Below are 12,712 nucleotides of genomic sequence, written 5' to 3'. Positions count from 1 at the left end.
ATCTAAAAAATATTTGTTATTCCAGGAATAATGTGTCTCTTTTGGAATTTACAATCCAAACTCCCATAAATAGATCACAGATAATAAAGATTACATTACCAAGACGAGGAATGAAGTCAAGCTTTCATCAAATGAAGGATAAACTTTATGATCTTTTGTAGATATATTCAAGGAGTTATCTTTATATGTCTAAAAGTAGTTATTATCAATCAATATTACCTATTATATTATCTATTATCTATTTAATATTGTTAGTATGTATGTCAGAAGAAAAATGTGTATCAGAAAAGAAGTAGTATTAAACGAAAACACTAATAGATGGATTAATACAAAGAAATGAAGGACAGAAAAATAAATTCTTAATTTCATGTTATAAAAGAGCTTACAAATTGATAAAATTCTCTATTTAATGATTATATAAATTAATAATAAGATGTATGTTAGGATAAGAGACTTAATTGTATTTTTATTAGAAATTGTATTTGATTATTATATTAGCTTATTTAAAAGTTAACACATGAGATTTTTCTTTATTTTTTTCCTTTTCAATTTTTTCAGCTGTCTTTCACGTTCGCCATCAAATTTTCTATGGTTGTTATATTCTTCATGGAATGTTCTTCATCGAGGTCTTCCACTACTCTTATCAACCCAACTTCCTTAGTACTAACACATTTTCATTTTAACAACTATTATTCCTACCAACTATATTATATTATTCATATTATCATGACCAAAATAATATATATATATATATATATATATTTAAATAAGCAACACACAAAATCTTATAAGACATTCACAACACTCAACATATGTAAACGCTACTCAATGATTGAAAGGTTGAAAAAGTGAAAAATGAAAAGAAAATTGGAAAAGTTGAAATAGGGAAAAAATTAATTTATAAATTAGTTATCGGATTGATGTGTTTTGATAAATTATCTTGAATGTATATTATTTTAGAAAATAGTTTTAAATATGAATTATTATGAAAACCTTTTATCGTAATAAGTTCATATATTAGAATTTCTCTTTCCCAAAACAAAATAATAAAAGTGGGAAGTCTTATTTTGTCATTTTCTCATTTATTACAACCTTAGCCAAACATCAACACAAAGTTACCTGCTCTGTCCCTTCGGATTACGAAAGCATCTTCATCATTCCTACGTGTCTCCTTCTCAAACATGAAAACCCCTTTGCAAATTCAAAATTAGGTCACTTTTTATTAATAATTTTAAAAGAAAAAGTCAAGATTTCTGTGTTAGAAAATGTCATCGATTTTTTTTTTTCCAGCGACAATTTTTCATGTATTTTTTTTGCATAAATAAATAAATAAAATTATTATTTTATCTGAAAAGTCCCCATCACAAAAGTAAGCATGATTTCATCAAAAAGAAAAATAGATAAAAAAGGCCCAGTACTTGTCACAAGGAATAATTTTTTATGTTTGCGTATTACGTCAAAATTTTAATTATCCCTTTTCATAAAAATATAAATAAGTATGATTTTATTAAAATTTATAAATACATATTTTAAACCTATAAACACAAAACTCAATATAAGTATATATATTTGACATATTTATCCTCAGTGAAGTTATTGTTTTATTTACTTTTAAAATTTGTAGAGTGAATACTTAAAAAATAAAAAATAAACTGACATAAAAAGTATTAAAAGGAAATTAACATGTTAAAATGTTTTGCCTTATGTTAAAATTTTTGAACAGGCTGCAGATTCACAAAAGAAAATTGAAATAAAAAACTATTCTGAATTATTTATTTTATTATTTTAATAATTATTTCCGTCTTTCTTAATCTTTGACTAGGTGTACTTTTACATCCTCCGATTCTCTCTCTCTTCACCTTTCACTGTTTTTTCTTTTTTTTTCTCTCTCTCTCCTCTGTCTCCCCGCCGGAGCCAACTTTGGTCGCCGGAATTACCCTTCGGAAACTGCTCCGAGGCGAACCACCGTGATCCCTTTAAGAAATCTATTCAACCGGCTCGAAAGGCCGGTTTTCTTTTCCCGGTTCAGGCAGCTAGGTTTGGTCTTTGACTTGGAACCGTGAGTGGAGTTTCGGGGATTTTGAGTTCTGCGGAAAAGAGAGGATCCAGGAAGGTTCTAGAGCGAGAATAAGAAGTGGGTTTGGAGTTTTTTTCTAGAGAGAGAGAGATTTTGGTTTTATGTGAAGGGTGAATGGTTGTGAAGCGAAGAAGAGGTTGGAGTTTTCTATGATGACCGGAGCTCTTTCCAGTGATCGGAGAGGGTGGTGGCGCGTCGGTGAATCTCTCACATGGAATGGCAGATCTTGCTAGCTACGGGAATGCCAACCGTGACATTGAACAAGTAGGTTCTTTCTTTCTCTCTCTCTTTATGCATACGGAAGGTTGTGAGTTTGGTGTGAAAGTTACAATTATTTTTCTCTAATTTTGATTGTTTGTTTCAGTTTTTGTTCAAATGTTGGAAAGGGTTTAATTTTTTTTTCCTTCTAAATTTCTTTTGGATGTCTTACGACCATAGTTGATATTGTACAGCTGTTACTAAGGCGGTTCTATAATAGTTTTTATGCAGTTTCACCATTGGAGTAACTGATGTGACTGTTCTTAAGCAACTATTCTTTAAAGTTTTTATGAATTCTGAAACCACTCTGAAACTTATTTTAAGTTCTTAAGAGCTACACCCTTGGATGAAATTATAAAACTTGTGGATGTTTGTAAATCTTAAATGACATTGTAGAGTTCACCGAATTCGACTTAAGAAGCTCCACCTCCTTTGGAGACGCTTGAGGTAATGAATTATGATTGTGTGCGTTTGCGTTTGTTTTCTTTGTTTGGGGGTGACAAGTTAGCTAAACTTGTGAGTTGTAGATTTTTTTGAAAATTTCATGTTGCGGATGAGAATTGTTATCTCCGACCCTTTTAGATTTTCTTTTATTAAATGGATGAATGCTTCATGGAAGGGGGGGTATGGAAAATGATGAGATACTGACATGCATGTTTGTGTATCAATGGAGGGTAACTTGCCTTAGTTATAAGTGAGAAAATGTCTTTGAAGAGCATGTTTAGTTTTAAGGTATTGATAGTGCAGCATTTTATAGCTGACTGGGATTGTTTCAAATAGGAAGTTGAAGATTGCGAGAATGCTATATATTTTTAGAACCTTCAAGGGTTGATTGCACTCATTGACTATACATTTTCTGATTTAGTTTTAAATGGAAGCTGATTGAATTTATATTTATCTAGGAGATTGAAGCAGCAACTGCTGTATTTTTAGTTGTTTGAACACAGTACTACATCTCTAACTTGTAGTTCAGGTCAAAATATTAAGAAGGAAGAGAGATAGGCTACTCATAGAAATTGAATCAATTTTAGTTAACTCAGTTATAACTTGCTAGTTTTATTACTATGTTGGGATATTCTTCCAATACTGATACTTTTATGACTGTGTTGGACATTGAGCATTATGTCGATTTAAAAGTATATCTTTCATGAGCTTGGACACTTGAGTCGATTCTTCCATATGGCTAGACAGTTAAAGGACACTTCTATTATAAAAAAGAATATGTGAACTACATGCCCTTCACCTTGGGATGCTTGTATTATATTCTCCCCTCCTCTTAATATACACTATATGCTTCCCACCCTTGAAAGATAAATATGTTACATTTCAATTCATTTGAATGCAAATTTCCTCCATCATGAAGATTCTCAACATGATTAATAGTTAATTTTGAATATCTGTTATCAATTTTTGTGGATTTAGAATATTAAATAAATATTTAGATTAAAATTTAAAGCCAACAATAAATGAATAAATGTATTTGAAACTTGGTTCTATCCTTTAAAATACTAAAATCCATAATAGGATGCTCCAAATTTCGTTATGGTAACAAAAACTATAAAAGATGACAAAACGATATTGAAAAGCACATTCATAATTATTTTCCACACTTCAGAAGTTTGTTTATATTGAGAAGGGTCAAAATGCTACTCATATTCATCTTATAAGGGAAGGTAGTGCATATTTTAAAAGAAGAGAGGAGGGCAGTGTAACTTAGACATCACTCGAGGAAAAGAAGAGTAATTTTCTCTGCAAAAGAAAAAAAATATCCATTTCTTGAACATTGGCAAAAGATCATTTTAAAAGGCTAAAAAACTATTGTCTGATTTGGTTTCTTCTAATTAAAATCAAGTTTGCCCCACAAAGCATATTTCACTAACAACGAGTAAATACTTATACCACTTGATGAAGTTGCTACATGGAAAACACAACTCCATTGGGTTCAATTAAAAACCAAATTCATTATTCATTGTGTGATCCCTCGTAACATTTCATTTAATGGCTTTGGGTTCCCTCTACCCCTTTTCATAGGGCTGAAAACCTCTTTTAATATGTTGCTTATGTTCAATTTCATTTGATTATGTAATGAGCTCATTTGATCCTTATTGGTGTTTATGCTGTTACTTTTAATTCTGCAGGCATTGATTGCTTTGAAAAAGGGTGCTCAACTTCTTAAATATGGTCGCAAAGGAAAGCCCAAGTTTTGTCCATTTAGACTTTCCAGTGTAGGTTAAATGAAAGGCTTTTCTGGAGTGTTTGTGGATTCTCTCCTTCACGTCTTTCTAACTGCGTAGTTGGACAATTCTTAATTGATTATGTGGTCATGACATGTAGCTGATATTACATGGTTTTTGATGCTAAAACAATACAAGCAATATAGTTTGAAAAGTCTGTTAATTTGTGTTTTCCTAGTTTACTCACCCTGCATAGGATTGTCAAAATGGGTTGGGCCTATCCCAGCATTTTTTTTGGTGGGCCGGGTTGTTATTTGCGACCCACCAACCTGCCTAATCTGTCCCGTTTAGGCCCATATTAAAACAGGTTGGGTGGATTAACCTACCTAACTTTTTATTTTAATTAATTCTATTAATTCATATATTCCTATTTTATTTGTGAGTATATATTATCTTTTTAGGTTAGTAATTTTAGTTTTAATTTGAATTTACTATTTAATTTGTATAAAATATGTCTATTTTACTTTTATTGCATGAAAAAAAAAGGGTTGACCCACCGACCACCCCAAGGGTATTGGGTTTTTGCAGGTCGACCTGCCAACCCGATCAAATATGGGTTGACACACAAAACCCAAATAACAAATAGCCCTCTGGGCTGGGTTGACCGGTCTTATATGGGTTAGAGATGGGTCAGGGAGAGCCAACACAAATTGCTACCCATAGCCCTACATTTGGTGAGGTCCTGTTGTGTTCTTTAATGGTATTGGATTTTGGCGTAGTAGAGTGTGCTCTGTGATTTCATTTCACAGTTGGGAGTTCCCCTTAAATTGTAATACTAACTTGCACGTGATAAAAATATTGTATAGCCCGCTTCTAAACCTGTTATATCTATTATCGGTAACTTGTTAATGCATAGGAAATAGACGAGTACACCTTGATGTATTTTAGTTTTACATATGCATATATTGTAGTAGCCTTGACTTGGCTTTTTATATTGTCAAGTTATTTCTGTGTATACAAATTAAATATCTGTAAACTGTAGGACGAATCATCTTTAATCTGGATTACAAGTGGCGAAGAAAGAAATTTGAAGTTATCTTCAGTCTCTAGAATTATTCCTGGACAAAGAACTGTGAGTTTTCTCCCTTATTTATAATTTCATACAATACCATGGCTATCTCTGTTGCTGGCAAAGTGATTTAAAATTTTCTTTCACGAACTTCTCTTATTTGTTCTGTATTTTCTTTCCTGAATCATTTGGTAGGCTGTTTTCCAACGCTACTTGCGTCCTGAGAAGGACTATTTGTCCTTTTCACTTATTTATGGTAACGGAAAGCGGTCACTTGATTTGGTTAGTGACAAATTATGTTATTTGATGCATCACTTAATCATTATTTGGTTTCGTTTTCTGTACTTTTTATTATTATATTAATTTGTGTATGGCTTTCCAGATTTGTAAAGATAAAGCTGAGGCAGAAGTGTGGATTGCTGGCCTCAAAGGACTGATATCTTCTGGTCAAGGTGGCCGGTCTAAAATTGATGGATGGAGTGACGGGGGTCTCATTCTTGATGTAAATATGCAAGCATGTGGATTTTGTAGTTAAAACGAATTTTGGGCATGTTATGTTTGTACTATATCTGTAGATTTAGTTGTTGGTTAATAATTGTGTTTTGCATAATTTTCCATAGGCAGCATTTGGGAAATGTGCTAGAATGGAATGGGACGACATATGGGGTGTTGTTCTATGTTTGGTGCATTTTAAAAGTGGAACACTGTTAGACATGAGGCCTAGAAATGGTACATTTTGGTTTTAGTAAACATTGTGGAACCAAGTAGAACAGAACAAAACCGAATCATTTCATATTGCTCTCTCTTTTTCTCAATTCTTTTGTCACCACACCAAAATGCTACTATAGGTTTACATTTTCAACTAATCAAAATGGATATAACTTATTTGCTCCATTACAAGAGTGATTATTTGTTATTTGCTCCATCAAAATGGAATGCCTTTGTTTTCTTTTTTCGCATAGCAACTTATTATGAATGACTATATGCTATTGGTTGTTTATTTATTTATTTGAAAGAGATAGCGAATCACTCTCGCTCTTCTTCAATTGTTATTTGGGGTAACTGATTATGCTGATTAAAATCTACTCTACTTTTTGTGTGATGTGTGTTTTTGCGAAAAGATGAACTAATTGTACAAAAGTTTTCCTAATTCCTGTACCTCTGCTGTTGTCATTATTATGCTTCCATAGCTTCTGATGAAATCATGGATAAATTGCTTATTGTTCTCCGGCTTGAATAATATCAGGATAACAGAGACTTAAAATCAAAAAGTCCAAGTGAAAGTTCTGCTAGCACTTCACGAGGCATCAGTTCTCCTGACATTTCTGTGAGTCTTCCAAATACTTCACCGAAGTCTTTTCAACCTGACAATATAATCTCTGAGAGGTCACATGCGCCACCAGACCCAACAAACATGCAAGTGAAAGGATCTGGTTCAGATGCTTTTCGTGTCAGTGTTTCAAGTGCCCCTAGTACTTCGAGTCATGGATCTGCACCAGATGACTATGATGCCCTGGGGGATGTATACATATGGGGCGAGGTTATCTGTGATCATGTTAAAATTGGTGCTGATAAAAATGTCAATTATTTCAGCCCAAGGGCAGATGTACTTCTCCCTAGACCACTGGAAGCCAATGTAGTTTTAGATGTGCATCATATAGCATGTGGTGTTAGACATGCTTCTCTAGTCACTAGGCAAGGTGAAGTTTTTACATGGGGCGAAGAATCAGGAGGACGCCTTGGGCATGGTGTTGGGAAGAATTTGGTTCAACCTCGTCTAGTTGAAGCGTTGACTTCTACAACTATTGATTTTGTTGCCTGTGGAGAGTTTCATTCATGTGCTGTTACAATGGCTGGGGAACTATACACATGGGGTGATGGTACACATAATGCAGGGCTTCTTGGTCATGGAAGTGATGTCAGCCATTGGATACCAAAGAGAATTGCCAATTCATTAGAGGGACTTCAAATTGCATTTGTTGCTTGTGGTCCATGGCACACAGCGCTGATAACTTCAACAGGGCAGCTGTTTACATTTGGGGATGGAACATTTGGTGTCCTGGGCCATGGAAATAAGGAAAATGTTTCATATCCTAAAGAAGTGGAATCCTTGTCTGGACTGAGGACAATAGCTGTAGCATGTGGGGTGTGGCATACTGCAGCTGTTGTAGAAGTTATGGCAACACACTCCAGTACAAGTGTATCATCAGGTAAATTGTTTACTTGGGGTGATGGAGACAAAAATCGCCTTGGACATGGGGACAAGGAGGCACGTCTTAAACCAACTTGTGTGCCGGCGCTTATTGATTACAATTTTCATAAAATTGCTTGTGGACACAGTTTGACAGCAGGCCTGACAACATCTGGACGTGTTTTTACTATGGGAAGTACTGTTTATGGTCAACTTGGGAATCCCCAGTCTGATGGGAAGCTTCCATGCTTGGTTGGAGACAAGATTGCTGGGGAATGTGTTGAAGAAATTGCTTGTGGTGCGTATCATGTTGCTGTATTAACATCCAAAAATGAAGTTTATACTTGGGGGAAAGGTGCAAATGGGAGATTGGGTCATGGAGATATCGAAGATCGAAAAACACCAGCTTTGATTGAAGCACTGAAGGATAGACATGTGAAATATATAGCTTGTGGTTCAAACTACTCTGCTGCCATATGCCTTCATAAGTGGGTATCTGGTGCCGAGCAGTCTCAGTGCTCTACTTGTAGGCAGGCGTTTGGCTTTACAAGAAAGAGGCATAATTGTTATAACTGTGGATTGGTCCACTGCCATTCGTGCAGTTCAAGGAAAGCATTAAGAGCAGCATTGGCTCCTAATCCCGGCAAGCCATATCGTGTGTGTGATTCTTGCTATGTAAAATTGAACAAGGTTGCTGAAGCTAGCAATAGTAATAGAAGGAATGCCTTGCCTCGTTTGTCAGGTGAAAACAAGGATAGACTAGACAAATCTGATCTGAGATTATCCAAGGCAATAATTCCTTCTAATGTGGATTTGATAAAGCAACTAGATAATAAGGCAGCCAAGCAAGGAAAGAAAAATGATACATTCTCTCTGGTACGCACCTCACAACCACCTTCTCTGCTACAGCTGAAAGATGTTGTCATGTCCACTGCTCTTGATCTGAGACGAACAGTCCCAAGACCGGTGGTTGCACCATCAGGAGTAAGTTCCAGATCTGTGTCACCTTTTTCGAGAAGAACAAGCCCCCCTCGCTCAGCTACTCCAATTCCAACAACTTCAGGACTTTCCTTCTCGAAAAGTATTTCTGATAGCTTGAAGAAGACAAATGATCTTTTAAATCAAGAAGTGCAGAAGTTACATGCTCAGGTGCATTCTTGCTTTCTTTCTCTCATATAAATGAAGTAGTAGAGCTTTCCTTCTTTGACACGGTGCAGTTATCCTACCGATTTTGAGCCCTACCAAAACACAGTCACTGTCACTTTGCTTAAATTGCTAGAAAGTTAATGTCACGTATATATAAATACATGCTGTTTCTTTCACTTCTTGTGGTATCAAAACAAGTCTAATTATAGAGATCCTTAGGTTGAGGGCCTGAGACAGAGATGTGAACTGCAAGAATTAGAGCTTCAAAGGTCAGCAAAAAAGACTGAAGAAGCTATGTTACTGGCTGCTGAGGAATCTGCAAAATGTAAAGCTGCAAAAGAAGTTATAAAGTCACTCACAGCACAGGTATTTTTTTGTTAATTTACTTCTCTTGGAGCCAGATGTCTCTTACTCTGGTTTATTTTCATGTGTTGCTATATTATTTGTAACCTGATGCCAACTTTCCTGCATTGACAAAATGAACATCATGATTAAACCATCTATCAAGTTGAAGTTTATGTTTATAAATTTTCTTAACTAGCAATAAGAGTTAAGAATTATCTTTCATTTCCAGTTTTTATTTTTTGCTTTTAGTTTAACTGTATATTAAAAATTGCATTGCTTTATCTGTTGGGACATATACACACAGGTTTGAGTCTCAATGCATTTATTTTTCAGAATTATTTTACATCTTATCATACTGTTTATTTTACGCTTATACTGATTGCCCATCAACATTCTTTTAGCTCAAAGATCTAGCCGAGAAGCTTCCTCCTGGAGTTTATGATACTGAGAACATAAGACCAGCTTACCTACCAAATGGTCTTGAGCCAAATGGCATCCACTATCCAGATTCAAATGGGGAGCAGCAGCACTCCAGAGCAGAGTCAATCAGTGGCTCTAGTTTGGCTTCCATGGGACTTGAATCCTCTCTACTGAATAGAACTGCGCGGAATTCACCAGGAACCAATGGAACTAATCTTCACCAGCAAATCCGGAGCCCTGTGATCTCTAATGGGACCAATACTTATCCAGATGTTAAATTGCCAAACGGTGGTGGTGTAATTCATGCAGGAAGCGGTAGCACAGCTGATGATGGTAGGGATTCTGGGAATTTTCACAATGACGAGAGTGGTCTGAAATCAAGGAATGCTGTACCTGCTGCTAATACTAATCAAATTGAAGCAGAATGGATTGAACAATATGAACCTGGTGTCTACATAACACTTGTGGCACTGCGTGATGGAACTAGAGATCTGAAGCGAGTACGCTTCAGGTAAGCAAAAATCTTCCACTTGAACAGGTTATCTGTATCTGGTTTACTTGCATATTTGTCTGTTCAACTGTTGGTGGGCATGTGGAATTTGAAAATATGAACTTTAACTATGTGTTTTCATCTTTACATGGGTTGGTCTAACTTGGTCTCATACATTATTGTTATTGCTTAAAACTGAGATGTTTTTTCTTGTAACCTTTGTTTATATGTATACTCTCTTTGATGGTAAATGTAACTGCAGCCGAAGGAGATTTGGAGAGCACCAAGCAGAAACCTGGTGGTCGGAGAACCGGGACAAGGTATATGAAAGATACAATGTTCGCAGTGCAGACAAACCTGCCGGCCAGGCGGCACGTAGTTCAGAAGGGGCTGGTTCACCTGTCTCCCAAACTTAGGAGTAGGGAGAGGAAAGCCCTCCATTAACATTTTATCACACTGAGCAACACTATAGGGAAGCAAGAAAGCATTTGAGGAATCCTTGTTTGTTGGTGGTTCTTATGTCTATCCCTATTCTCTTCTCAGTCTTCTTTTACCCCTTGCCTCATTCCCTCTTTAAACTAATTGTCTTCCATTTAATCTGGGAAGATGCCCTTTACATTTTGTAGTGTAGTGTATATAAAATCACCAGTTCTGATCATTTTGACCAAGGAACTACCCTTACCCATTTCTCCTTCCATTTTCTTGTTCTCATTTATTTCCATCACACCTTTCTTTGTACCTGGTGACACTTGCAATTTCATTCATTCAATTTTTTCTACATGGTTTGTTGAATACTTGGCTGATCATTCCCACCCTTAAAAAATATAAAGGCCCCTAATTAGGAAAACCCCCTTTATCATCCTCAAATTTATGTGTAAATGCAGACATAAGGTTCAATTTTGATCTTGCAAATCGTTGCAAGTGTGATGATTTACTTAAATGATAGATCAGGGATGAACATCTGATTTTATGATGCATTATGATTAATAAATATTTCGAAGATAAACATGGATGTTTGAACAGAAATGAATTGATGAACTGTTGATCGCTTTAGTTGGGTCAACTATACTTTAGTACAAGAATTGATGTTTAGTATTTCATTAAATAGATTTCCAGTACTTGTGTAGCAGTTTTATAATTTATTTAGACAAATTCGTTTGAAAAGGACTGAGTATGATCGGTTGGGTTGGGCATAATTAATTCAACTATACTAAATGTTAACCATATTTTTAATAAACTAAAGAAAACTGAACTACTTACTATTATAATAACTAACTTGTATTGTTTAACACTTAAGTTCTAAAAATCTGAATTTATATTAATTAACTAATAACTGAACTTACATCAGATAGTCTTTTCTGTAATGTAAGTTTTACTCAAGTTTTTGTACTATGGGTTTTACTCAAGTTTTTGTTTGTATTACCCACACGTTAACAAAATCAGGTCAAATTAGCTATCATTATTTCAATTAATTTATGAAACTAGACGAAAAGTGACGCAGCTCAAATTAGCTATCACCATTTTAATTAATTTATGAAATTAGACCAAAAGTGACCCAACTCTCCATTGCAAAAGTTATATTTTTTTCTTTTACCAACTTTTATAAAACTTATATATATACAAATACAATATTTTATTGGATAAATGATTATTTAATCAAAATTAAAATTTCACATCAATCATGTAAAAATTATCTACAAACTAATGTCAATTATGAAAACCAAAACTCAAAATTGAATATAAAATATTAGTGTCAAATCATCCATGTAACTCAAAATTGAATATAAAACATTAGTGTCAAATCAATTATGAAAACCAAAACTCAAAATTGATTGAGGATTTTTGTTTTCAAGTACTAGAACAACTTGGACAATTTAACACTTAAAACCCATTAATCTTTCTCTCTCTTCCCGTCTCTAATGTTTGCAATGGAGCCATCCAGCGAAATCGAAGCAGAAATCAATTAAACAAGTGGTGAGAGGGAGGGGAATGGGATCAACAAAAAACAAAAAAATAAATTTTCAGTTAACTACTACTGAAAATATTATAAGTTCAGTTTTTCTAAATTGAACTAGATAATAGTATAAATAGTTTTTGATTAAAATGGATTAATTTTTTTAGTATAAAATAATATAGTTAACTATAGTTTAGTATAATTAAATTAATTTTACCGGTCGTAGATCTATAATGGTAGATTTGTAAATTATAGAATTACTTTTCTCCCAAAGCAAAGTGATGAGTGAGAAAGATTAAATGTGACTCTCAGTTATGAAGAAAGCATTATATAAACATTATTAAAATAGAAGACTGAATAGACCTCATATGATAATTTTCTTTTCTCTTTTCTGAATTCTTCTGAGATCTTTTTCTCCTTACAGAAAAATAATAGGTACTTGTAAAGAGACTTCACAGTCAAGTCAGCAGGGAATCTAGATGGATAATAAATTTGACATGTTTATATTGAATGAGACTTTACCTAGATAAATACTTTCTTCATAGAAATGTACATACGTTCCAAAATAAATAAAAACAAAATATTAAG

At 34.3% G+C, this 12,712-nt stretch overlaps 1 protein-coding gene across 1 annotated transcript; it reads left to right on the top strand.

The window, feature by feature from the left end:
• Window positions 1–1,845: 1,845 nt before the first annotated feature.
• LOC124832279 (PH, RCC1 and FYVE domains-containing protein 1-like) lies at window positions 1,846–10,964 on the top strand. Its single transcript, XM_088112232.1, has 9 exons — window positions 1,846–2,341; window positions 4,474–4,560; window positions 5,552–5,641; window positions 5,774–5,860; window positions 5,961–6,080; window positions 6,825–8,918; window positions 9,135–9,281; window positions 9,662–10,191; window positions 10,433–10,964. Exons 1-9 carry the CDS (start codon window positions 2,294–2,296, stop codon window positions 10,584–10,586), a joined length of 3,357 nt encoding a protein of 1,118 aa, XP_087968358.1. The 5' UTR covers window positions 1,846–2,293; the 3' UTR covers window positions 10,587–10,964.
• Window positions 10,965–12,712: the final 1,748 nt, after the last annotated feature.

Source organism: Vigna umbellata, chromosome 4 (assembly GCF_029865625.1).
Source record: "Vigna umbellata cultivar VRB3 chromosome 4, Vumbellata_1.0, whole genome shotgun sequence".
NCBI lineage: Eukaryota > Viridiplantae > Streptophyta > Magnoliopsida > Fabales > Fabaceae > Vigna > Vigna umbellata.
Note: the sequence above shows the minus strand (reverse complement) of the source record. Positions and strands in the feature narration are given on the sequence as shown.

Coding starts and splice junctions, on each gene's coding strand:
- LOC124832279 (XM_088112232.1), top strand. CDS start 2,294: ATGGCAGATCTTGCTAGCTACGGGAATGCCAACCGTGACATTGAACAA. Junction 4,561..5,551: donor GTCCATTTAGACTTTCCAGT/GTAGGTTAAATG, acceptor TGTAAACTGTAG/GACGAATCATCTTTAATCTG. Junction 9,282..9,661: donor TAAAGTCACTCACAGCACAG/GTATTTTTTTGT, acceptor ACATTCTTTTAG/CTCAAAGATCTAGCCGAGAA.